Source organism: Quercus robur, chromosome 8 (genome assembly GCF_932294415.1).
Source record: "Quercus robur chromosome 8, dhQueRobu3.1, whole genome shotgun sequence".
Lineage (NCBI taxonomy): Eukaryota > Viridiplantae > Streptophyta > Magnoliopsida > Fagales > Fagaceae > Quercus > Quercus robur.
Window position 1 is genome coordinate 11,620,331 of NC_065541.1, and position 26,952 is coordinate 11,647,282.

The 26,952-nt window shown below is 33.4% G+C and overlaps 1 protein-coding gene and 2 pseudogenes across 3 annotated transcripts in view; 2 read left to right on the forward strand and 1 right to left on the reverse strand.

Moving 5' to 3' along the window:
* Nucleotides 1-15,645, forward strand: part of LOC126694597 (40S ribosomal protein S28-1-like) — a 70,436-nt gene extending 54,791 nt beyond the window's left edge. Inside the window, exons 1-2 of one of the 3 annotated variants that reach the window (XM_050390954.1) lie at nucleotides 13,171-13,247; nucleotides 15,255-15,645. In XM_050390954.1, the coding sequence (XP_050246911.1) occupies nucleotides 15,266-15,463 (198 nt within the window). In that variant the 5' untranslated portion in view covers nucleotides 13,171-13,247; nucleotides 15,255-15,265 and the 3' untranslated portion in view covers nucleotides 15,464-15,645. Of the gene's footprint in view, nucleotides 1-13,170; nucleotides 13,248-15,254 lie in introns of those variants that run through there. The other 2 variants (XM_050390952.1, XM_050390953.1) reach the window with 2 other exon arrangements.
* A 2,148-nt stretch (nucleotides 15,646-17,793) lies between these two features.
* Nucleotides 17,794-25,257, reverse strand: LOC126694594 (pentatricopeptide repeat-containing protein At1g66345, mitochondrial-like; annotated as a pseudogene).
* Nucleotides 20,746-23,719, forward strand: LOC126695859 (pentatricopeptide repeat-containing protein At5g15280, mitochondrial-like; annotated as a pseudogene).
* Nucleotides 25,258-26,952: the final 1,695 nt, after the last annotated feature.

The window sequence follows — 26,952 nt, forward strand, 5'->3', positions numbered from 1 at the left end:
GGAAAGAGAGACCCTGGGAATTGCAGTGGAGGAGGCCTTGGAGGAATCGGATTTCATCTGGCTTGGTCCATATTTGATGGCATTTGAATGGTGGCGTTTTAGGGGCGGCAGCAACGAAGCTTTCATCATCGAATGGAGATTCGAGTTTGGGGGAGAGGAAATTAGGGTTAGGGTTAGAGGAAGAGGAGTCAGGGTGGTTGTGGTGGGGGATTTTGCGTTTGATGGGAAATTTGAGAGGAGAGGATTTGATGGAGAGCGGAGGGAGAGGTTGCGGGGTCGTTGGTGTTGAGTCTATGGCTTTGGCTTTGGGTGAAACTAGGGCTAGGGCTAGGTGCTCTCTGGGTGCGTCGTTGGTTGAGTCTATGACTTTTGTTGTGTCTTATGATTTAAGGCCTCGTTTGGGAGAAGGGAATGGAATGGAATGGAAAGGAATGAAAAGAATAATTTTAGAATATTCTTCCCTTCCCTTATTTGGGAGTTTTAATAGAAGGAATGGAAAGCTCATTCCCTTGTTTGGGAGTTTAAGTGGGAGGAAATGGAATGGGTAAGAGGGAACACTCATTCCTCTTTATTCCCTTAAAACCTCAAATTTTCATTCCCTCAAAATTGTGAGGAATGGAAGGGAATGAAATTAAATTTAATGATTTTTTTTACTAAAACTCTCAAAATACCCCTATATATTCAACTCTTTATTTTAAAATATGGGTCTAATAGTAATATTGTCATAAAATTATTCTATTCCATTCCCTTCATGTTACTCCCAAACAAGATTACTTACATTCCATTCATTTTCATTCATTTCTATTCCTTTATTTTAAAACATCCAATCAAGGTTACTTAATTCCATTCTATTCCTCTCCCTTACTTAAATACATTCCATTCTATTCCATTTCTTTCCATTCCCTTATAATCATTCAATTTCATTCCATTCTCTTATGAACTCCCAAACGAAGCCTAAGGGTGAACCCTGCCTTTGATTTTGTTTGTTTGGTGTTGTTCTGTAACTTCTATTGTTGTGCTTATCTTTTCTTTTCTTTTTTTCTTTTTGTTTTTAGGACATGTTTGGGGAAAAAAAAGTGTTCTTATGCATCTATTTTGGTGATAACATATTACTAAAACCTTTTAAATCTATATTTCTGAATTTTAAGTAGAAGGATGATATATCTGTGGTGATGTATAAAAGAGAACCCGGATGGCTAATAGGTAGTCCATTCATAAAAAATTAATGGCTCAAAAAATACTCATGTAAGGATTACCATACATTATAATACATGGAAGGAAGTACTCATTATAATCAAGGGTATTACCACCATGATTCATGTATTGGATTCTTTATTTGAGTGGAAGCATTTCACAACTAGTTGACATAAGTAATATCATGAGCATGTTAAATTTAATATCATTGATCAAGTAATTTAAATGTCAAGTGGGCCAAGTGGGAGAATGTAAGATTTTAAGAAAACTTTATGTAGCACACATTTAAATGATAAATAAAAACTCATATCTTAAGGTTTTTATTTGTGAAAGATGTTATGGTGAATAACAATTTCTAAGTAACTCTCAATTGATATAACCCCTTTGGTTAACAAACACCTTGAAATTACAAGTTTTAAACTCTTTGATGGAAGGAGGTTATGGAACAAATCTTAATTTAAAAGGGTCTCTAGTCTAGCTTATATATATAGCCTGTTTCCATCAAAAGAAAACATGTAAGGTAAAGGTCATAGATTAGAAGACACCTTTTATAGATTTATAGATACACTATTATATAGTGAGTCTTCTTTTTCTCTAAACACTTAAACAACTATGGCTGAAGGTATGTTTATATTTGTTTTGTTTCCACTGCATACTTTAAATTTTATCTTACATAATTATGATTTCAATCTTCTAAGTATAACTAAAAAAAATACTTAGGTGATTAAAATCATAGGGTGTGTACCACATTAAATTTTGGAAAAATTATAGTTTTAACCTTATAGTATAAGGGTGTAACAAATTAAATACTAAGGTTAAAAAAAATAACAAATACTTTCTATGCCTATTTAAGTGGAATAATATTGTGGGTTCTAGTTAGCTTAATTGATAAAGGCTTTGTCTCTGATAGTTGAATAAGAGATCTAAAGTTTGATCCCGCCTACACCAAAAACCAATTTGTGTCTTGATCTGATGATAAAGAGTATAATTAGGAGCGGACATCATAAGTTGAAACTGTCTCTCTAAAAAAAAAAAAAGGTGGAATAACATTGTGTTTTAGATTTAATATAGACTAGTGATTTAATGTTGTGATTAAAATAATGCAAACCCAAGTGCAGATTTTTCACAAGCAATAATATCTCGGTGAGTTCGAGGTCAATCCACAGGGAATGATTGACATTAATGTAAAAACCTCTATTATTAAGTAGTATATAAAAACAATTGTTTGTTTTTTTTTTTACACCTAAAGATGGAGCAAGATAATATTGAAACTATAATTGAAAATAGCAAAATAAATCTAAGAGAAATTAGTGGAGAGAAAACACTAGGGATTGAAGGATCCACCTAATATTTTATCACATGAACTTGGATTATTATTAACTCAATTAGGGTAGAGAGCTAACTCACCTAAGTGGAAGATAAAACAATAAAGTACTCAAACAAAGTATAAAATAGATTGAATATGAGTGATTGAGCAAATCATTCAATTGACATATTACAGGGAGATTAAGCATTCAATATATTCTCAAATCATAATGAATCAAGGAGTTCAAGCATTCGATATAAATAAAAATCATATTATATCTTAAAAACTTATCAACATGCAATGATTTCAAATAGTAAATCAATCTCAAAATTCAATCATCAATCCATAGAAAGCACGTACATAATCCCAAGAACACATGATAAAAATATTAGGTTTCACCTCTAACTTTGGCTAGAGATTTAGCCACACATAGTTATGCAAAAGAAATCCATCAAAGCAATGCTAAATATCTAAAATAAAATAAAACCAAAGATGAAAAACATTCTAGGGTTTTTCCTCTACTATAATCTTAGCCTCCTCCAAAAGAAAAAGAAAAAATCCCTCAAATGTAGGATGGGAATCCCTTGATTTTCGGAATTTTATCCACTTCTGACTTTAAAAACGATTTTTCTGCAATTGTAGTAAACTAAAAAGTTGTAAATCTTTAAGTCTTCTTTACGTGGCCGTAAGAATCAGGTCAATCAGACATCTGTGCAAGAAGTTATAGCAAAAATACTAAAACAGTGCAGGATGTTTCCATATAGGATTTTTCCAATTTTGAATTGGACGAATTTCTTTCTTCCCCTTTTTTATTCTCACACGTTTTTGACTTATTTAATGCTTCAAAAATCATGCTCCAATTGATCTTGACCCTTGGATTCTCTTGACAGCATGTCAGTATGATTAGCTAAATGGTTTTAATCTCTTACAAGAAAAAAAAATACATGTAATGAGTATATTTTTTAGAAGTATTTCAAACTCACATATTTACGTGTAATTAAACATGAATTTGATGTCATATTGCCTACCAAGACTAAGATAATAGTGTAATTTTAAGCAATCAACATTTAATTTGTTTTTTTTTTTTTTGCGTAAATGCACTTTTGGTCCCTACATTTTGGGGTTATTTTCATTTTGGTTCATACATTTCTATTTTACCACTTTTAGTCCCTAAAACAAAAAACGCGTTCTATTTTGGTCCTTACCATCACTCACTTAACGGAAAAATCATATGTGGTAAACGAAGTGCACTGTTTGCACAGTAAATACTAACGTGTCTATTAAAATAATATTAAAAAATGCTACTTCAACATCCACGTCAGCATCTAACTTAAACAATTAAATTTATCAATTTAAAAATTATAAAAAAAAAAAAAAAACATAATGAAAAACAAAAAAATGGTGGAATTTAGATCTGTTTTGTTTGTACTCAGTTTCTTTTTCTTCTTTATTTTCTTCTTCTTCCCCAAATCTTTCTTCGCCTCCCATTCTTTCTTTTTCTTCTTTCTCCCCCTATCTTGGTGCTTAGCCTTCTTGAACTCTTTAAGCAAGTTCCTCCACCTGTTGGTGCACATAGTGGGTGATTAATTTCTCTCATCTCTGATGAAATCTGCTCCCACAAGTGCTTGTTCAACTTCGACTTGGACCCACATCTTGGCTCTCGTCTTGGACCCATGTCTCAGCTCACTTCTGGGAGCATTGACTTCGACTTTGACTTCATGGTCGTCATCGCCGCTTCTGAGGAGCGTGGTGAGGTGGCAAGATGCCGACGCCGGCGCCATCATGTGGGTTTCTAGGTAGATCCAAAACCCCTCCCCTCCTCACTTTCTCATCTCACTCTCTCTTTATCTGGGTTGAGTCTGCTGTATTTCTTTTGGATTTTTAATAAATTTGAAAAGGGATAATATGGGTTTGTGAAAGAAATTTTTTAAATCTGGGTGGCGGTGGTCAGCTGGGCTCACAGGTGGTGGGTAGATTTGGATTTTTTGGCCATTGGTGGGGTTTGAAGGTGGTGGATTGGTGGAGGTTTTTCTTGGTCTATTGTTGTGTTTGGTTGAGTTTTGATGTTTGGTGTTTGGTTGGTTGGGTCCGGTAGAGATGTTTAAGTGTTTTGGTATTTTTGTGATTGTTGGGTTCTGGTCTCATTTGAAGATTGCTGTGTGTTTTGCATGTTTGGTTGCTAAGAAAATGTAAGAAGAGAAACAAAAAAAATATTGATTTCTATAATTTTCTGGGCAACAAGTTATTTGAGGAAGAACATGAACAATTCTGGGGAAGTGAGGAAGAACATGAACATTTATGGGAAGAACACAAAGAACATAACAAAGGCATGATCTTCCAACATAATAAAAAGAAAAAATAATGAAAACAATGGGAGGTGGAGAAACTGAGAAATATCTGGGGAAGAAAAAGAAAATAAAGAAGAGACCTGGGTTACACACGGCCATTTCTTTTGTTATGTACTTTTTTATATTTGACTGTTTGGTTGCCAAGAAAACAATAGGAGAAACTTTTAGATTTGGGTTGGTGTTCTTGTTCAAGAAACTTTTAGATCTTAATTCATGTGAATTTTGGTTTTTAATTATGTTTTTATTTTTTTTATTTAGTTAAATTAATAAATTAATTTTTAAAATTTATATGCTAATGTGTCATGGATGATGTGGATTTTTAATAAATATTTAAGTCCTCCATCAGCCACCTTAGATATTTCTGTTTGTTGACTGACGGAGAGGACCAAAATAACACGCATTAATTGATTTAAGGACTAAAAGTGGTGAAATTAAAATGTAGGGATCAAAATGGAAAAAAGCCAAAATATAAGGACTAAAAGTGAATTTATGTCTTTTTTTTTTTTTCTAAACCTTAGGGTATAATTTGTTAATTTCATAAGATTTATTTTTTTATTTTTTTATTTTAATTTCAGAGTTTATTTTGTTGCTTTTGAGTGGAGTTTGTGATGTGCCTTTGTGTTAGAATCTATTTCCATCTCCCTTGTGTGTGTGTTTGTTTCTCAATATATATATGTGAAGGGTAAAGTGCAAAAACATCCCTGAAGTCAAAAATAAAACTGAATCCATTATTTTGGTTCTTCAATTATTCTAGTTTCTTAAGTGGATGAAAAATGATATTGCACATGATAAAATTTAATAACCAAATTTTAATAACCAAATTGACAAAAGTCAACCCATTAGCATTGTATATTTATTGACCCACACAGTCACACTCATCTATACATAAATAATACATTAGGTGTTTACTTAATCAATCAAATACTTGAACAATCTTTAACTTTACTTACTTTTTTCTTGAATCAATAACTTTATAACAACAAGTTATTATAACATGATAACAATACACACACATATAACAAACCCTTTGTATTTCTTATTCATTAAATTATATTAGATTTATACTATACACACACATTCACAAAAACAACATTATGACAAAAATAATAATTAGTAATAACGCATACGACCAATATAGACACACACTCACACACATAATATAAATTTATAATAAAGAAAGAGATATTCACAACTCACAAACACTCACTCTTGACTTTTAGAGTTGAAGATACTGAGATAGTCAAATAGAGAAGAGGGATGAGAGAGAGAGAGAGAGAGAGAGAGAGAGAGAGAGAGAGAGAGAGAGATGTGATATGCGATATTATTTAGTTTTAAGATGGACTGATGTGTGTTGTTATTTGGTTTTGGGCTAGGTTGATATATGGTTAAAGTATGCAAGATTTAATCTCTCAACGAACTACACAAGAGGAAATTCACTTTTTAATTGGATCAATTAAAATTTATAATGAGATAGTTCCAATGTTGATAAGATAAAGATGAAACATAAAGAGAAATGACGACCACTAGAGTACCAAAAAAAGTAGAGATGAGTATTTGAAGATTATAATTGAATATGTATATATAGAAAAATTCATTCTCAACCCATCACCTTTTCAGGTAGGGAAACTCCTCAAAAGTGGGTTGTCTTTGTCATCCCTATCCTCAAAGAAAGTTTATGCCCATCTTGTTAGGGTTTGTGCCCTAAAATCCAATTTATTGGCATGTTATAAATAATTAAATTGTTTAATTATATGAAACTATTTATAAATAAACTAATGGGACATTATCATAGTCCTTGAGATGCATTGTATGTGATTTATGTGATTTAGTTACCGAAGATATAAATCACAAGTTCCTTGTAAACTCAAGATATAGTTCATAGTCAGTGATGAAATTGAGCGTTTCATCTGCGAAGACAATAATGCATCGACTAAGATGGTTTATCTTGATCATGGAAGTGAAGACTTCTAGTTGATGTGTTGATATGTCTTAAGTGTGTAAGACATATTGAACTGGACCGCTGTGAGATTAATTATTCAATTAACAACTGTTACCTAAATAATTAATCTCACGACTTCTAATTTCATAGACTCTCAATCTTGAGAGGATAGTGAACTCAATCATGAAATGTAGGTTACTTTGATATATTAGGAGTGAATCCATAATCTCTTTCTATAGAGACACGAAATATCCCCTTGAGATAAGTTAATGGGAACAGGTTATTCAGGGCTAGCCACTTTAGTTTAGTAAAGAGTTACTAAAGTTTATATTTATTGAAATTAGATTTCATAAAAATGAATAACTAAAAGATTAAACTAGGTACTCAAGGAATAAAATAGTTGTTTACAAAGTGACAGTTTATTATGACTTTGTTCACTATGGATATTTCATGGAGGGGTCAAATGATAACATATTAGAGTCTTGGGATATAATTTATTAATAAGGCCTAGAGTGCAATTATATTTCCATAGTAGTGCTTGTTATATAATTAATGGTAACTTTGGGCTTGTCAAGAGTTGACAGATAAGTCTGAGGCCCATTGGAGCTAGAGCCTTATTAATCCCTTTGGTTCCACCCTAAGCCACACACTTAAGCCCAATTGGGCTGGCCCAACAAGCTAACTCAATTAGATAATCAGTTTTTATTTAATAAGAGTTATTAAATAAAGTAACTATCAAGGCAGTTAAAACGTATGTATGATTAAAATAAGAGAAAATAGTTTTTCTCTACGGAATATTGGAAATACACTTTTCCAAAGGAAAATCAACGTACACAAGAACTGATTGAGAGACCACTCATCTTGGGCACCATGTGGAATTGGGATGAAGATTGAAGGTATTCTCAAGTTTTTGTTTTTGAATTTCATTGCATCAAGGTAGACTTTCTTTTTTTTGTTCTAAAATTCAAGGTTACATGTTATCTCTCATGAATGAAGTAGATCCTTGTGTTACTTCCGCTGTGGGTTTTGTATGAGATGCAAAACCAGTTTTTCCAACACATCTCACATGGGGTGTATACACCTAGCGCCTACAAGATTTTCGCTTACAAGATTTTCACCTATTATGAGTTTTCTAGGTATTACTTCTCCTTTGTTGCTTGCGCGAGTCCAATCCAACTCAACACCGCACCATTCCGGACTTTTGCAATCTATGCCCAAGACATTCATTACTACTTACAACTAAATGCTATAACCTACAAACACAATAAATTTCACCAACTTAATTATTAAGATAATAAGTCATTTTTGTTTTCACTTTAATATCACCACCGCCACGAACATGGATTTTTTCACAAAATAATACCATTTTGCTAACAATCTCGTTAGTTAGCATTGTTTCCAAACTATTTAAGAAACTAACAACTTGAGTTTTTTAGACTTAAGTTCACTATAGCAACTCGAGTCTCATGCGTTGGTAGAGCTGATGTGAAAAATTATCCTCAAAACAAAACAAAAGAATAGTAAGCTTGATTTTATTGGTTTAAGACTCAAGTTCCTCGAAACAAAACAAAAGAATGTTATCACACACACTTTCAAAACAAAAGAATAGTAAGCCTGATTTTATTGGTAAATTTAAATGAGTAATGTCAATTATTATAGATAATTTTTTTAAAAAAAAGTAAAGGTGGTTAAATTTTTTTGAGAAAGTGAAGGTGGTTAATTGATACTATTTTCATCTACAGCTTATTCATGGGTCTTATTGTATTATTTCAACTATATACAGTAGTTTTAGCAAAAAAAAATTAATTTATACTAAATAAGCTATTTCTAAACAGACTCTTAATAGGTAATAGGTTATGTTATTATTTTAGTAAGCCTAGTTTTTTTTTTTTTCCTTTTTTGTTTTTGAGGTGATAGTAAGCCTGATTTTTTTGGTAAATTTAAATGAGTAATGTCAATTATTATAGATATATATATATATATATATATATATTTTTTTTTTTAAGTAAAGGTGGTTAATTGATACTATTTTCATCATATACTAAACATAATAGGTTACGAAAATAATATTAAAAATTATATATATATATATATATATATATATATTTTATTAGAATACACACTTAACCTTTAACATTTAGGGTGTTGAAAAAATTATTGTAAAATTTATATTTTTTGTTAATATTTTATGTAAAAAAATTAATCAATAAACTCATTTAAACACATTCGGAGAACCTTAGCCAACTTGTCCGTGAAAGCAAATATTCTTAGCAACTAAGGAAAGGTGTAGTGTACAGAGTACAGACTACAATGTACTTGTTCATTGATTCAACCATAAAAAACAAATATTCTTAGAAGATAACTGATAAAATAAATATGTGGTGGGGCGAATGTTGTTCTTGGCGGGGCAAAAAATGTGCAGCTGTGAAGGTTTTTTTTTTTTTTTTTTTCAAATTATTCTTTCTAGTATTTGTAGAATATATTCTAATTTTTGTTAAGGCAAGTATTATGTGTGTGTCTATATATATATATATATATATTAGCCTTTGAGCACACACTCACGCATGTGTGTTCAGAGACTCTTCTATTTTTTGAGTAAAGGTTAATAATTTGCATCTATTATAATTTAGAAATATATTTTTTTATATTTCAAACAAATAAAAATGAAAAACTTTAGAGATAAACAATAATTGTAATTTTTTTTTTTAATGTGAAGGGGAAAAAAATCCTAAATTTTAGGAATTCTCTTTTTGAATTCAAAATTAAATTTGTTATTTGACATTTATGCCCCTATTTATAAATGAAGTTACTCTTCATTAATGAATATATTTTTGAACAATGTAAAAGTCTTTTTTTTTTTTTTTTTTTTTTGAGGAAGAAACCATGTAAAAGTCCAATAGAAAGAAATGAATCTTCTTTTATATATATATATATATATATATATATATATATATATATATATATATATATATATATATATATACTCCCCCGCTTAAAAAAAGTGAAGATGTTTTATTTTGTTTATAGTAAAATAAGATATGGAATTACTTACCATAGATCAACCATATGCAGTAAAGATTACACTATTCACTATTCAGCGTTAAAGACACAATATTTTCTAAATACTACTTTAAAGTGAAGATGCTGTCCCGTTATGATAATTGTCATGCACTCAAATTCTCTAATCATGAAGATCTCAAAAAATTTTACGAAAACTTCAAATACAAAATCGCTTTTAATTGATCAAAATTAATTGGGCAAAGACATCTTCACCCACTCTCATATTCAAATTTCCCAGGTTTTGTAGTTGTAAACTAGTAGTTTGCAAAGGCAATGGTGATAGAGACCAGACTTTGCACTGCGATTTGGCACCTCAAAAACACATGTTCCATTGCTTCTTTCTTCAAATTACTTAGGAAACTCTGTGGACGATAGTGGAAATCTTTTGATTTAGACTTCACAGGTCACTAGTATTTGCCATCCTAATTCCTATATCAATATCTCTAATCCTGCACACATTTCCCTCAGGCTATAATCTTGTATTTAACATTACATAAGATAATGGATCGGAATTGATGGAATGTGTGTGTTTCAAATGCTTAATATTTAAAGTGAATTCTAAATTTCTACTGTTAGAAATTTGGTAGTAAAAAAAAAAATGTAAGTGAGATGTAAAATCAACGACTCTCGTGCCACTAAGCATCTCTTTCTTGAAGTGACAAATGGCATAATTGTCTTTAACACCTCATTAAGGTGGGTGTGGCTCTTGGCCCACATTCGGCCAAGTGGCCAAATCTTAGCCAACCCTTTTATATGATTGACAACCAAGATGCTTCCAAGTGATGCGATGCTTTCGGTTGAGTTTATTTGTGAACTTGCAACAAGGAAAAATTGATAGTAGAAAGAAAGAGAGTATGGAGAGAGAGAGAGTGAAGAGTGAGAATAGAGAAAGACTATTATAGAAGGTTGTTCTAAAGTCCGTGTGAAAGTGTGTCCAAAAAATAGAGGTAGACAGTCACTATAATCTAATTATAGGCAGTTATTTGATCCAGAAATCACTTCACACCTAACTTTGCTTCAGTTGACATGAATCGACCTTTAAAGAGAATGCATTTGTGTGATTTTATAACTCTGCAAGATTATTCTTAAACTTATTTTAATTTTCTTTTATTGTAGTGACTATTTGGATTAAACTTATTCTATGGGCAAAAATAAGAATTCGTGCATACATCAAAATTATTTCCTAAAAGCAATTGGTCCACGGGAGCTTATCTTCCATTCTTGAGGACTATTTGCCATTGAGGTGGGGCGGATCTGGCGGGACCTTCGAGAGAAAGTTAAAAAAAAAGGAAAAAAAAAAAGAAAAAAAAAAGGGAGAAAATAAAATTAATATAAATTTTTTATCACATTTTAATTTGAAAATATATATATGATAATATTTTCTGTCCACTCAACAAACCAAATAATTTCTATGCATATTTAAGTGGAATAATATTATGAGTTCTAGTTAGCTATTACGGGTTATTAGTAGTGGGGCAAAAACTGTGTAGCGAAGGTAGATTTTTTTTTTTTTTTTTCCAAATTATTCTTTCTAGTATTTGTAGAATATATTCTAATTTTTGTTATGACAAGTATTACGTGTGTGTCTATATATATATACACACTAGCCTCTGAGCCTTTACAGAAATCATCCTCAAGAATATTATATCATATTTTACTTTAACATGGGTCGTATAATATCCATGAATAGACAACAATGATAGAAGAAGCAGTGGGCCCCAGTTGGGCCGGAAGCAGAAGCAGTTAGTGGACTTCCATTGTGGATTTGTGGGATAGGATTAAGGCCTTTTTAATTCTTGGAGGTGAGTCACAGTCCACCAAGTCTAACAAGTATGTAGGCGTGGGCTTCTAAAACTGAAGTAAAAGCTCGCTGCAGCTTCACTTTTTGTTAACACAACTGTTTTCGGTTTCGGGTTTCCCCGTCTCTTTCCTATGTTTAGGTTTAGTGATGTCCCACGACTCCCTCCCACTAGTACTTGTACTACACACTACCTAATTAAATCTGCACTGCAAACTCGCCAACTCACAAGTCAAACCAACTCAGCCCAGATCTCTCTCTCAAATTTTTTTTTTTTTTTCTATTCTTATTTTTGTAAAAAAATCAAAATTAAAAAAATTCCATTGACTTTGTCTAAATATTTAAAGTAACAATATTGATAATATTGACTTGGAATATACAGATCCACGATGATTGATTCCTTTCCTTACTCTCAAATTCAAAATTTAATTGACAATACATAATTAGATAACAAAGTCTAGTGTGTAGGCTGCTTCGTAGGGTAGGGTAAGGGTTTAAGGGCTAAGGGGCAGAGCAGAGGTAAAGTTTATAGAGTATTTTTTATTTTGGTAAACATGAGAGTGAGATTGGTAGTGTTCCCGATTAAAGGAAAGAATTGGTGCTTCACTCGATCAATTAACGACTCGCTTGCTTCTATTTAATCTAAAATCACCCTTTTGTGAAACATTACATTTTTGGATTTCAGATGGGCATAGCATAGTTGAAGTAAGGAGAAAACATAAGATCAACCACATATATCTAAACAAAAATCTACACGTATGTATACATACATCATCAGACTCTACCAAACTTGAATTAGAACAACCTAAGCCTTATCACCACATGCACATCTTGTCTTCATATTTCTTCTTGTTAACAATATTCACGAGAGAACAAAGGATCATCATAATATACACAAACACAAACACAACCTTCCAAACAATTTATATGCCCCACTTGCAATATTGTCTTCACAATTTATGTAAACCCCACGAAGCCTATCGCAATAAGACTTGTTTCCTTTGATTATACGCATGATGATATATATATAAACACTCCCCCCCCCCCCCCCCCCCCCAAAAAAATAAAAAAATAAAAACCAGACTTGGTTCTAAACAATAATTGCAGCTCTACACCTTAATATCACACTCACAATCAAATAAAACAAAAGCCAAAAAAATAACCCAGAAATCATTAAAACATACCCACAATTTTACAAACATGTAAGGCAAAAATTTAAGAAAGAGAGACTCACATGAGATTGTATTGATTATGAGAAAAACTGAGGAGGCTGCGTTGGGTATATATAGTGGTTGGGTGCGTGTGAGTTTTTCTCCTTGGCCACCAAGTCTAATAGGTGCTAACAATGGTTACCTAGATACGGGCCGGGGGACCTTGGATTAGGAAAAGTTAATGTCACACGTGGATGGTAGAGATAGGGTGTAGGAATTTTTGGAGGGTTCAGATTTGTTTGCGTGTGGATTATATTATTTTTTCCAACCCTAGCATAGTTGCACCTATAAAGCCAAACGTACAAATGTTAGGGTTTTAGTCTCTCGTCTCCTCTCCTCTCTCCTAAGGAACAGAAGCTCTTCAACATAATCTCTCGTCTGTGTTAACAAGGTACGATCTTGTTTCTTTTTTCATTCTAGTTTATCTATCATCACCATATTATTATTCTCCTTTCAATTCTGTACTAGTTTTTATTTTTTTTGATATATCATTGCCCTTCAAAACTTATGAAAAGTCTTTATATGTGTGACATTGTTATTGGGTCTTTTGTTTTTTTGGTTTCCACTGCATTTTTTTTCTTCCCTTAATACCAAAACTGTATATATATATTTTCTTCTTTCTTTTACGAGAAATTACTTGTCGGGTCAAGATAATATATATATATATATATATTTTTTTTTTTTTTCTGCAGTAAAAGTAGACATGTTTTTATCTAGCTATATGTGTTTGCTTCATGTTGTGTTTGATTTTATGAATATAGTTGCTTTGTAGGGCAATCCAAAAGCCATGATTGAAGTTATTTTGAAAACCGCAATACCTATGTACAAAAAATAGGTAGAACAATCTAGCACTGCGAATTACATGAAAAAAATGGCAATGTAGCTGATTAATAGCCAAAGGGTAAACGTTTGAGACATATAGGAATGCAACAGTAAAAATATTTTTTTATCATTTTTTTTTTTTTTTTTGTGTGTTTCCTCCAAAGTGTTATCAGATTTGTCACTTTTTCTTTTTTAATTGATAAGTTATACACCCACTAAGTGGAGTACATGCCCCTCACCTTCCTTTGATTATTATTATTATTATTATTATTTTAAATATATTATGAAGGATTTTATGCTTAATTGGTTGACACATTTTGATGTTTTTAGTAAGATATAATTTAGAGATTCAAAACCTCACCTCCTAAATATTGATGTATCAATTATATTTTATTTGATCGAGAGAATTTCTCATATATACTTATCTACATTGAATGTAAACAATATACGCTTCAAAAATAAATGACACTTTTGTTGTTGGAGGGTATAGAAAATAACAAATTGTTGAGGTTTGATGTTGCTACTGTTTTTTCAAGACAGTGTTATTTTACACCATCCGTACACACCTGATGTCCACAAATTGTTTACATTCATTGAAATAACAATTTTCATTTTTTCTTTTTTATAAGTGAATATCCCATGAAATGGGCTTTTACTTGAATCCATCCCCTCTTTGTTGATTTAGCAGTGGTCTCATAGTCTTTTTAGTGTTAAGATTAATGTTGATTTAGCTCAAAAAAATAAAAGATTATTGTTGATTTAAGCATTCATATAGTAATGAATAAAGTAACCACATTTTCAGTTAAAGAACTAATGACAGACTACATTATGGTTTATTCAAACATTATTCTTGTAACTTCTTTTGGTGACATTAGGACATTAGTTTGCTTTTCTTTATAGTATTGGTAATTTAGGAATTTAAAACAAAAGATGTGAGCCTGACAATAGCCTTGATCATTCTGGAGATTTCTTTTGGTCAAATTTAGACAATGGTTTGTTTTCTTCATGGCATTGACAACAGTGTGGTAAATAACAAGTCAAAAGATATTAGCCTACCAGAATCTAAGAATTCTTTATTTGTGAAATCCATTTAGAATCTTAGATGACAAGATCCTTGGTCATTCTAGATAGCTAAGTTTAATCTGGCATTTGAAGACGATCCTTTGATCATTTCATTAACATTTATATGATCATATTGTCTTATGAATCATATCTCAATGATTAAATGTGATTCTTTTTCTACTGCCTCACTGTTCTAAAGCAGTCCTCTTCTATTTTCATTGGGACCTAACATTTTACAAGTAGTAGCTGTTGCAATATTTCCCCCTTACTTGTATCTAATGTGTATGTAAAATATGTTGATCTAGTTTTTTGTCTTTGTTTGGTAAGTCACACACACTAATGAATTTTTAACCTATGACCTCACTCTCCATACCATTATTAAAGGAGAAGGAAGTGTCAATTGAACCATAACTCATTGGCAGTTTTCTCTATGTCTTATCTACCTTTTTCTTAGAAAATGTATGTCTTTCTAATGCATTAGATATTGACAGTTACATGTTCTCATTTTTGGCAGTTAGCGGCAAAATGAATTCTGACGTGAAGTATGCAACTGTGATAAAAATTATAGGGAGGACAGGATCAAGAGGGCAGGTGACTCAGGTAAGAGTGCAGTTCATGGATGAAAGCAAGCGGCAAATTACAAGGAACGTCAAGGGACCGGTCAGGGAAGGGGACATCCTCGCCCTACTAGAGTCTGAGAGGGAAGCAAGAAGGTTGCGTTGAGAGGGCCCATATTTGGCCACCTAGTTATTTCAAATGTTTAGGCTAATGCCACCATTAGGTTGTCTGTCTTGAATAAGATTTTGCATTGAACTCAATAGTTTTGGTATTTTACTTTCACATTTCATTTTGTTGACATTTCAATATTTCAATTGCACATTCCTAAATATCAATTACATTACCAACACATTTCATTTTGTTGACATTTCAATATTTCAATTGCACATTCCTAAATATCAATTACATTACCAAGTAAGCTTGCAGCTTTAACTAATTATGAGCTTGGTATGATAGTTTTTTCACCAAAGATTAATCTAAAGATGTGGCAATAACAAGTTTAACACATTATATGAATGCATGCTTAGTTTATATGTATAATCATTAGGATAGCCAATACAGGTGAGTTTTCATATAGATATGATCTGATGTATTGGATACAATAGAAACTGCGATGTGATAGTAACTTTTTTATTAAAAAAATGTTGTAGTCTAGCTGTTATGTTCTTTGTAGGTGTTGTGAGTCTATCTTTGTTATGATATCCTACAATGGGAGGGAGATTTTGTGTCATTTGGTGAAAATAAAATATCCTTGTCAATGCAAGGCCTTTAAACCTGGGCATTGATTACTACACACTTGTTAGTGTGCATCATCCATACACGATGCATTTTATGTGTCGAGTGTGGACATACTTTAAAAATGTGGACGTGCATAGAATTATGAATATTGTGCGTCTAGAGTGTATATTAATAAATATGTAAGAATATTTTTCCTCTATACCTGATAGATTATATTGAACTGTTAGAGAGGTAGATGGCCACCTTGGTAGGTTAGGTTTTTTAAGATGGTCATCAGCGATGGAATTGAAAAGGAAATATTTTATGACATTCACATTGGGGGTTTGGCAATTGATTTGATAGTCAATTCAGAATATTCCAGATGTTAATTTTTGTTCTTGTATTGTGTGTAACTTATCAGCTTGTTTTTTATTTACGAGCATTGTTATTGGCCGCAGTTGGACCAAAAAAATAAGTTAGCATCAGCCAATCACATAAGGTTTTTTTATTTTTTATTTTTTATTTTTTTGCACCAAATGGTTGGAATGTGTGCATATATCAAAGTGTCTACACTCAAAGGCGCTACCCTCGGTAAAAGTTCCTTTTTTTATAAACAGAAGCAAGAAATTTGGCATGGTCCTGCATCCTGTAAGAGAATATACAATGAGTTTGTTAGGATTTTTTTTTTTTTTTTTTTTGGGTATTTGAAAAATGGTTAGGGGGCGACTAGTGTGGCTTCCCTACTTGGATGTAACCATAGTAGCACTCTGTTAAGATGTTTCATAGTACTATCTTTTCTTCTGGTTTTGATTCTTTTACATCCACTATTTCACATCTCTTTTTTCACATCTACTTTTATGTGTTAAAATGTGGACATTCGCATGTCAATTATAAATACATGTTTGAAATAATGAAGGTAAATAAGTGTGAAATAATATTTTCTCTTTTAATATCTTCCCTACTTGGATGTAACCATAGTAGCACTCTGTTAAGATATTTCATAGTAATATCTTCTCTTTTGGTTTTGATTCTTTTAAATCCACTATTTCATATCTCTTTTTTCACATCTACTTTTATGTGTTAAAATGTGGACATTCGCATGTCAATTATAAATACATGTTTGAAATAATGAAGGTAAATAAGTGTGAAATAATAGTTTCTCTTTTTATATGGTGGTTGATAATTGGGATTAGGGAAATACTTGAATTTGTATCCATAGAATTTTATTTATATAAATAAAAAAATTAAAGATATGAAGAAAAAAAGTACAAATAAATCACTGAAAATGTTGTATTTATGAACTTCTTTGTTTGATATAGCATTTTCTTTCGTAATTTGGAATACATGAAAAACTCGGACAGATCTACAAAATTTATTCGAATTGAACATGTCATAAAGAATTCATTAGGTTCAGTTGGATTCGACCGAATTATGCACAATCATGATTTCAATTGTTAATCATTCTCAAAAACAAAAACAGAAACGATTTCAATTGTTAATGTATTATAATCATTTGTCTCCACTCTCCAAAGCAAGGACAAAACATTGCACTTACCTTTAGTGTTTGACTTTGATGCGAATCATAAAAAGCCCCTCCATTTTTCTTATTCTAATTATTGGGAAATTATACACTCATCCATTATAATTACTGAGTTCATGACTTCAGCCTCCACCTACTCTTATAAGAAAAAGAAACTGTAATTTAGTAATGTGAAATTGTGAATTAGGACTCATTTGCAAGTTGCAACTGACCATATGCATTTTGGAAATCCCACGCAAAACTGTAAGCTGAGCTTTGACTTGAATAGAAGATAAGTAAATTGTAATTGAACTACATACCAAAAAGAAAATTGCAGCCATAATTATTTTCAATGTACCAAAAGTGTAATCCGTTTATACTTAGGGAAAGAGTAAACGCTTGCCCCCAACAAGTACATTAAAACTTCTGCATTAACAAAAACATATAACCAAAGCGTGTTTTATTTCTTCTTCTTTTTCAGGCCACTAAATCAATTAGTATAGGATCACCATTTCTTAGTATCAAATTGCATGATTAGCACCAATAGATTATAAGATCCATTGCCTTGCAAAACTGAATTCACTAAATTATGATCAAGGAATTACATGGACATAGAGATCCTAGAAAAGAGCAAAAAGTTATAAGATGATCAGCACCTATCTGGACTCAAGAATCATCTATTGTGTGTGGTCAGCACAGGCCCAATCAAGTACTGCCAAAACCATCCATCCTGTGTTTATTAGCGTTCTCTTTGTTAATGGGATCCTTTCCACCTGTAGTACTTACATGAACAACTTGAGCTTGTGCAATTCGGATCCAGGTCAGCAGTATAGTTTAAGAATGGCTAGAGCAAGCTTTTTAAAGTTAATAGGAGTTACTCTTTATACTGAGTGGACACTAGTCTTCAATGTTCTTGGAACTTTAACCAGAAAGCTACGAACAACTAGGCTTCAGTCCTTGTGAAAACATTTCATCCTGAAGGTGAAGAGCCCTTGTTCTATACCTTTTTAAGAGTGGCTTGCAATCAATGTCTCGTAAATGCACGCAGTTGGGGCCAGTGAACGTTCTTTCATAATTCTCAAATATTTTTCTACTTCCTCCACTTTCCCAGACAGGCAAAGGCTCCCAATCATTGACATATAGACTAATAATCCAGGAGACAGTGATCTATTTTCAATTTCATAGTAGAGTTTGACAACTTCATGAAACTCACCTTTTTTGCTATAACCCTCAATCAGATGAGAGTATGTAATCTCGTCAGGCAGGAATCCTTTATCTAACAAAATAGTTAACATTGCATTGGCCTGCTCCACATTCCCATTTTCACTGAGCTTTCCTACCATCTCATTGAAAGCCCAACAACTAGGAACAAGTCTCCTCTCCAACATTTTCTCACAATTCATTAAACTCTCCCAATTTTCCTGCTTTAGCACACCCCTCAATAAGAAGATCAAAACATTCACTATACGACTTCAAACCCAGATCTTCCATCTCCTTCATTAGGCAATGTGCTTCTGCCATTCTTCCCTCTTTACAATGGACTCCTATAAACAAAGTATAGATGTAAGGATTTGCTTGGAAACCTCTATTTAGCATTTCTTCATACACTTTCCACTCTGACTCCAAATTCCCAAGTTTTACTTTAGCATGAATAATTAGTGAATAAGCAATTGTATCAAGAATCATACTCTTTTGCAACACTCTCTTCAATAATACCATACCATCTTCAATTCTTCCCTCCTCTAAAATCTTTAAGATCAAACTGGTATTAACAATTACTAAAGGAGAGCATCTCTTACCATGAATCTGGTCCAATATGTCGACATATTTCTGCAAATGCCCTTCCTTGCACAATGCACTTATTATGGTTCAGATTGTTACTTCATTTGGATACATTCTATTTTGAATCATATGCTCATAAATCTTCCAAACTAGAGGGACTTGATCAGATTTTTGAACAACGTGAATTAAAGTATTGAAACTTATAAGGCTTGAAGAGAAGCCATGTTCTTCCAAATAGCGGCAGACATCAAAAGCAATCTCAAACATTCCGAGTTTAGCATAAGCCTGTACTAACAAATCAAACACAAATGGAGTTGAAACTGTAATCTTGTAACTGCTAAGTAGAGAATCCACAACTGAAAATCTCAAATGGCTCCCTGCATTTTTTTTCAAAACTGATTCAAGCAATGCTCCAGCATCCGTAAGCAATCGTGCTTGAACCAAAATATGAATTGTGATACAGAAAGACCAATTCCCATATTCAAAATTTTTCCTTTGTGCTGACCAATGGAAGAAAGCTAGAGCCCGTTTTGCATCAGTTGGTTCCTTTAATTCCAGCAGTACCTTCTCAACAATCAAATCATTTAAGTGAACAGAATCAAAATTTTGAGTCAGAATGTCCCAATTACAGCCCTTCCTGAATGAACCACATATGGAATTGACTACGGTATCAATGTTTGCTTCTGTACAACCATGAATGAATTTAGCTACCACTGATTGAGGACTACGAACACATAGGCTACTGGAATTCTTGACTGATATGGAAACCAAGGATGGTATAATTCGACGCACTGAAAGCATGATTTTGCTATCATGGATTCAATTAAGAGGCAATTTTTTTATGTCTCTGCACATTACCAATGAAATCAATAAAGCATGTAGGTAGTACATTCTAACATTGTCAATCTCAGGATAGTCATCTTACCTTGGGCAAACACCACTTAGATGCACAGCATCCGGCAAAAACTGACAGATAACCAAAACTTCAAAGTTTGAAAGTAATGGTGAGACGGAGTATGCACTACAGTATTGCTCTTTCCTCTAAAAGTACACAAACCTGCCAAAAATATTAAGTCAGAATCAAGATTCAAGCAACAAGTCAAAGATTTGCCACAACGATTTTGGAAACATCGTATGGATCATTCTCCTATTATTTGACATAGCCTCTACTAAACTACATCTTCCAAAGCAGAATTTTTAAATTTATTCAATAAAAATATTTCACTATTAAGTAATTAATATGACTATGGACTTTTTTTTTTTTTTTTTACTAGTAACATGTCAGGGACTTTTGAGGTCATGACTCTCTCTCTCTCTCTCTCTCTCTCACAAAAATACTATTGTGCATAGGAAATCCATCTAAAACAGGAATAGAAAAATGGTGAAATTGTCCACCAACAATATATAAACTCAATGAATGCGAACAGATATGAGTAAGGGACTGAAAGTTTCTTCTGAGTTTTATCTCCAAGTTATTATAACAAAGGGCCCCTTGGCCTTCTCCATCATATATCCAAAACTCCTAGGGTACACTACAAATTGGGCACAGAAGAAATTCATCAAACCTCACACCCCAAGAGGAATTGGTTTTTTTTCCATATATATATATATATATATATATATTTTATGAATAAGAAAACTTTTATTTAAAAGACCAACATAGCAAGAAGCAGCGCAGAAACTAGCTGCAAACATCCAAAAACAACAAAGCAAGAGCTACAACCTAGCAACAAATAACAAGGATCAAAAACTGATACAGGGATCCTCCACAAACAGCAAAGAGCCAATTAAAATTTTAATTAGAGTTCACATTTTTGCAACAGAAAAACCCAGTATACAATATCAGCAATCACAGCTTGCACCAGCATCACGAATTGTGGGCAGTTTTTAAGTGGGCTAATGAACAGTATAAGGGTTTTTAAGCATCTCCCTCGGTCGTGTGAAGCCATGGCCTTGTTGCTTGTCCATGTGGGGATGCTTAGGGAAGCTGAATTCTTGCTTTGTAAAATTGAAAGTCAAGGAATTTCATTGGATAGTCACGGAATTTTCAGTAATTTGATTGAAGCTTATGTTGGTGAGGATGAATTAGAAAGAGCTATTATTGTGTATGATCGAATGAGGGGGCAGGGTTTAGTGCCATCTATGATGCGTTGTTGTGTTCTTGATATTTTGGTTCGAAAGAAGAAAATTCAATTGGCATATCAAGTTTGTTGGGACATGTTGGAGATGAATGTTAATTTGAGTGGTGCAGAGAAAGCTAGTTTGGAGAATGTCATTAGACTACTTTGTAGGGATGGAAAGATTCAAGAAGGAAGAAATCTTGTCAAGAGGGCTGTGGTTTCTAGTTTGGAGCCTAGTTATTAATGAAATTGCTTGTGGGTACTGTGAGATGGACTTTAAGGATCTGCTGAGTTTCTTTGCTGAGATGAAGTGTGCCCCAACTGTTATTGCTGCTAATAAGGTTATACATTGTGTATGCAGCAATTCAGGCACAGAAAGGTCAGACTTGTTTTTGCAAGAATTGGAAGATTTGGGTTTCAATCCTGATGAAATAACCTTTGGGATTTTGATTGGTTGGAATTGTCATGAAGGGAAACTGAAAAATGCCTTCGTCTATATGTCAGAAATGTTGACTAAATCCCTGAAACCTAATATATGTTCCTATAATGCTCTTCTCAGTGGGGTTCTTAAGGAAGGCATGTGGAAGCATGCCCAAGACATCCTTGACGAAATGGTTTATCAGGGGACACCACCTAATGCATCAACTTTAAGAATACTATTAGCAGGATTTGGTGAAGGTAGACAATTTGATGAAGTGAAAATGATGGTTTGCAAGATAGCTAGCCATGGTTTTCTTCAGCTCTCTTCATTGGAGGATCCACTTTCCAAAGCATTTATGGTCTTGGGGTTCAATCCATCAGCTGTGAGGTTGAAAAGGGACAATGATGCAGGATTTTCTAAAACAGAGTTTCTCTATAATCTTGGGAATGGTCTCTACTTATATACAGACCTGGATGAGTATGATAAAACAGTCGCCAGGGTTCTTGAAGATTCCATGATACCTGACTAACTCACTAGTAATGCAGAAGCAGAAATACGGTCATGGAAATTTTAGAGCTGCATTGGAACTGGTAAATGTACATTTCCTTTACATTGTGCGCTAATGAAAGGGTTTTGTATGACAGGCAACATTCAGGAAGTATCCACTCTATTCCAGGATATGTTTTTGAAGGGGCTACTTTCAGATGCAGAAATTTATAACATGCTGATACAAGGGCATTGTCAAGTGAAAAACATGAGGAAAGTTGAGAAGCTACTTGGTATTATTATAAGAAAAAATTTAGGCCTCTCAATCTCAAGTTACCAGAATTTGGTGCGCTTGATGTTTTTGGAGGGTAGGGTCCTTCCTGCGTTGAGTCTGAAGGAGCATATGCTTGGACAAAGATATTCAAATGACCTCATCATCTACAACATTTTGATATGCTCTCTTTCTGCAACAGGGAACAGTTCACTTGTAAATAAAATATTAGATGAATTGCAAGAGAAGGAACTGCAAGCCAATGAAGTCACTTATAATTTTCTTGTGTATGGATTTTCTGAGTGTAAAGATGTATCGAGTACTGTGCACTGGCTGTCTATGATGATTTCTAATGAAATTAGACCTAGTAATCGGAGATTGAGAGCAGTAATTAGCAGCTTGTGTAATGTTGGTGATCTTGGAAAAGCCTTGCAGTTGAGTCAAGAAATGGAATCAAGAGGTTGGGTTCATGGTTCAAGCATCCAAAACGCAATTGTTGGGGGCCTTCTTTCCCATGGTAAGCTTCAAGAAGCAGAAGATCTGTTGGACAGGATGGTAGAGAAATGCCTAATTCCTGACAATATCAATTATGATAATCTAATTAAGTGCTTTTGTTGGTATGGGAGACTGAACAAGGCTGTTGATCTTATGAACACAATGCTGAAGAAATGAAATGTTCTGAATTCTACTAGTTATTATTCAGTAATTCAAGGTTTTTGTACCCAGAATAGATTGGATGAAGCTATGGATTTTTAGACTGAAATGTTGTGTAAGAATCTTAAGTAGAGCATTAACACTTCGGGCATGCTCATCCATGCTTCAGCCAAAATGGTCGAACTGCAGAAGCTGAAGATTTTCTAATTTCTATCCTTCAGGTTGGTGAAAGTCCAACGAGGGAGATGTACTCCACTGTAATTAATAGGTATCGCTTAGAAGACAATCTCAATAAGGCATCAGAGCTCATTCAAGTGATGCAACGAAGGGGTTATGAGTCAGTGACAATTTCAGTGACAAGGACAATTGCAACAGCAACCAGGGCTTTCTGTCAAGGCTTCTTTCTGTAAGTGGATTTGCTGGGAAAAGGGGTTCCAACGCCAAGGGGTAATTCGGCAAACATGAAACTGGGATTTTGAGTGCTATTCATTTTTTTTTTTTTTTTATGTTGTAAGTTGGTTGTGCTTACAAACCTCATACTAGTCTAAATTTTAAGATTGCATTCGGTGGTGCCGGTACTCGGATGTTATCTGAGGCTATTGCAAAGTAGGTGATCAAGTTCGCCAGTCTTAATTGAAAGCTCTAACTTTATTCAGAAATGTTAAACGTCAATTTTCATTTTCCATTCCATGTCATGGCCAGAATGATCAGTTATCATGTCAATAGGCTGAGTTTTTTCTGAGGTGGTCAGCTTTGGTGAGACCCCAAAATTTGAACTTATAAAATAGTGCAGTATAGTTTTGAAACCTTCCTACAGCCAGTTGGCATGGAACAGTGTATTATACTAATTTTTTAACAAAGACGAAATTCTTCATGTGTTCAGTGTTTAGCTTTTGTTGCAATATGTTTTACGTTGTCATTGGTGATGATGCTATTGCCAATAAAAAAAAAAAATCATTTGATATAGCTGCAATCTGTTTAGTCATTTCTTCAACCACCTAGCACACGTGCCTATATAAACATAGAAACTTCAATGAAATATGTTACTGAAGATCTTCTAGAGTTCTAGAGAACCAGCTACGAAGCCTGTCAAGTTTCTAGGTTATAATCTATTGTAAAACAAAGTTCACAAGAGGTTATGTAAAGATTTACACTTTTACAACCAAAAAAAGAAAAGAAATAAACCCTGAAAGATAATTGCTGCAGAGAAACCAAATCCTAAAGAAAATATGCAGAATTAAAATTGAACCCAATCAGCAAAAATTTCAAAACAATCAAATGCACAAATGGGTGTGCAAAAACTCAAGTTTGGATTAAACTAATTCACCAGACAGTTCTTTCAAACAATCGTTTCAGATGGTATGCATAGAAATCCAAAAGAAATAAGGCAAAAGCGGGCATGCATAAAAAGACAACTGAATTAACTGAACCCACCAAACAATAATGCAAAAAAAAAAACCAATCGAATCCACTAGTGGGTATGCACAAATTTCAATTCCTGGATAAAATTAACTCACAAGCCAGTTGTTTGAGGCAATCAAGTTCACATTTGGAATAAATGAATTAAAAGAAAACTAGATTTTCATAGAGAGATGAAGTAGTCACTCACCAATCACCAACCAGTAAGGCAAGTTCTGAACAGTCTGACATCTGGCTAACAGAGAGCCAAAGCACACCAAATACCCAAGAATTAGAAACACAAGAAGCAGAGTAATGTACCAACCAAAAGCAGAAACCAAGGAGGGAGCTTGTTACAGGCAATACCGCACTCTCCATTTGCTATCATTGGCCACTTCAGGTAGTGTCAGCAGCTGCTGGTTGTAACTCAGAATGTATTTGATTTCAGAGGGCTGGGTGCGTCGCTGGTTGAGTCTATGACTTTTGTTGTGTCTCGTGGTTCAAGGGTGAACCCTGCCTCTGATTTTGTTTGTTTGGTGTTGTTCTGTTGTCGTCGTCGTCCTCGTTGTTGTTGTTGTTGTTTTTTTTTTTTTTTTTGGGACACGTTTGGGGAAAAAAAATGTTCTTATGCATCTATTTTGGGTTTTTTAAAAAATTAACCATAAAACACATATTATATCATAAGTTAGACCACGTTTGAAACATATTGCATTTCTAACAATTCGAGCTCAGTAGACTCGATTTACCCAGGAAGCTGACGTGGAGAAACTAGAAAATCGAGTTTACTGAACTCGATTTCTATACATAGAAATCGAGTTTAGTGAACTCAATTTCTGTGTACAGAAACCAAGTTTAACAAACTCGATTTCTGTACATAGAAACCGAGTTTATTAAAATCGATTTCTATGTATAGAAATCCAGAGAGCTCATCTTCTGCTCAAAAAATCCAGAGAACGAAAGCTTCATGCGATGAAACCCAGGCGCCGATTCTGACCAAACCCAGGCGCCTGAAGCTTCATCGTTCGCGGCGGCGATTCTGACCAAACCCAGGCGCCGATCTGACCAAACTCAGGCGCCTGAAGCTTCAGGCGGTGCAAAACGCAGAGATCGGACGTGTCTCGCCGCCACGGCCAAGAACACGTCCGATCCCTGCGTTTTGCATCGCCTGAAGCTTCAGGCGCCTGGGTTTGGTCAGATCGGCGCCTGGGTTTGGTCAGAATCGCCGCCGCGAACGATGAAGCTTCAGGCGCCTGGGTTTGGTCAGAATCGGCGCCTGGGTTTTCATTCGTTGCTTCTTTCTTCTTCATTTTGAACTCTCCGTTGCTTCTTTCTTCTTCGTTCTTTGGATTTTTTGAGCAGAAGATGAGCGTTCCCTGGATTTTCTATACATAGAAATCGATTTTAATAAACTCGGTTTCTATGTACAGAAACCGAGTTTGTTAAACTTGGTTTCTGTACACAAAAATTGAGTTCACTAAACTCGATTTCTATGTATAGAAATCGAGTTCAGTAAACTCGATTTTCTAGTTTCTCCACGTCAGCTTCCTGGGTAAATCGAGTCTACTGAGCTCGAATTGTTAGAAATGCAATATGTTTCAAACGTGGTCTAACTTATGATATAGTATGTGTTTTATGGTTAATTTTTTAAAAAACCCATCTATTTTGGTGATAACATATTACTAAAACCTTTTAAATCTATATTTCTAAATTTTAAGTATAAGGATGATATATCTGTGGGGATGTATAAAAGAGGACCCAAATGGCTAATAGGTAATCCATTCATAGAAAATTAATGGCTTGATTACTATACACTATAATAAATAAGAGTAACTACTCATTATAATCAAGGGTATTACCGCCGTGATTCATGTATTGGATTTTTTATTTGAGTGAGAGTATTTCACAACTAGTTGACATGAGTAATATCATGGCCATGTTAAAGTTAATATCATTTATCAAGTAATTTAAATGTCAAGTGAGCCAAGTGTGAGAATGTAAAATTTTAAGAAAACTTTATGTAGCCCTCGTTTAAATGATAAATAAAAACTCATGTCTTAAAAATTTTATTTGTGAAAGATGTTATGTAAATAACAATTTCTAAGTAACTCTCAATTGGTATAACCCCTTTGGTTAATAAACACCTTGAAGTTACAAGTTTCAAATTCCTTAATAGAAGGAGATTATGGAATAAATCTTAATTTAAAAGGGTCTCTAGTCTAGCCTATATATATAGCCTGTCTCCACCAAAAGGAAACATACAAGGTAAAGGCCAAAAACTAGAAGATA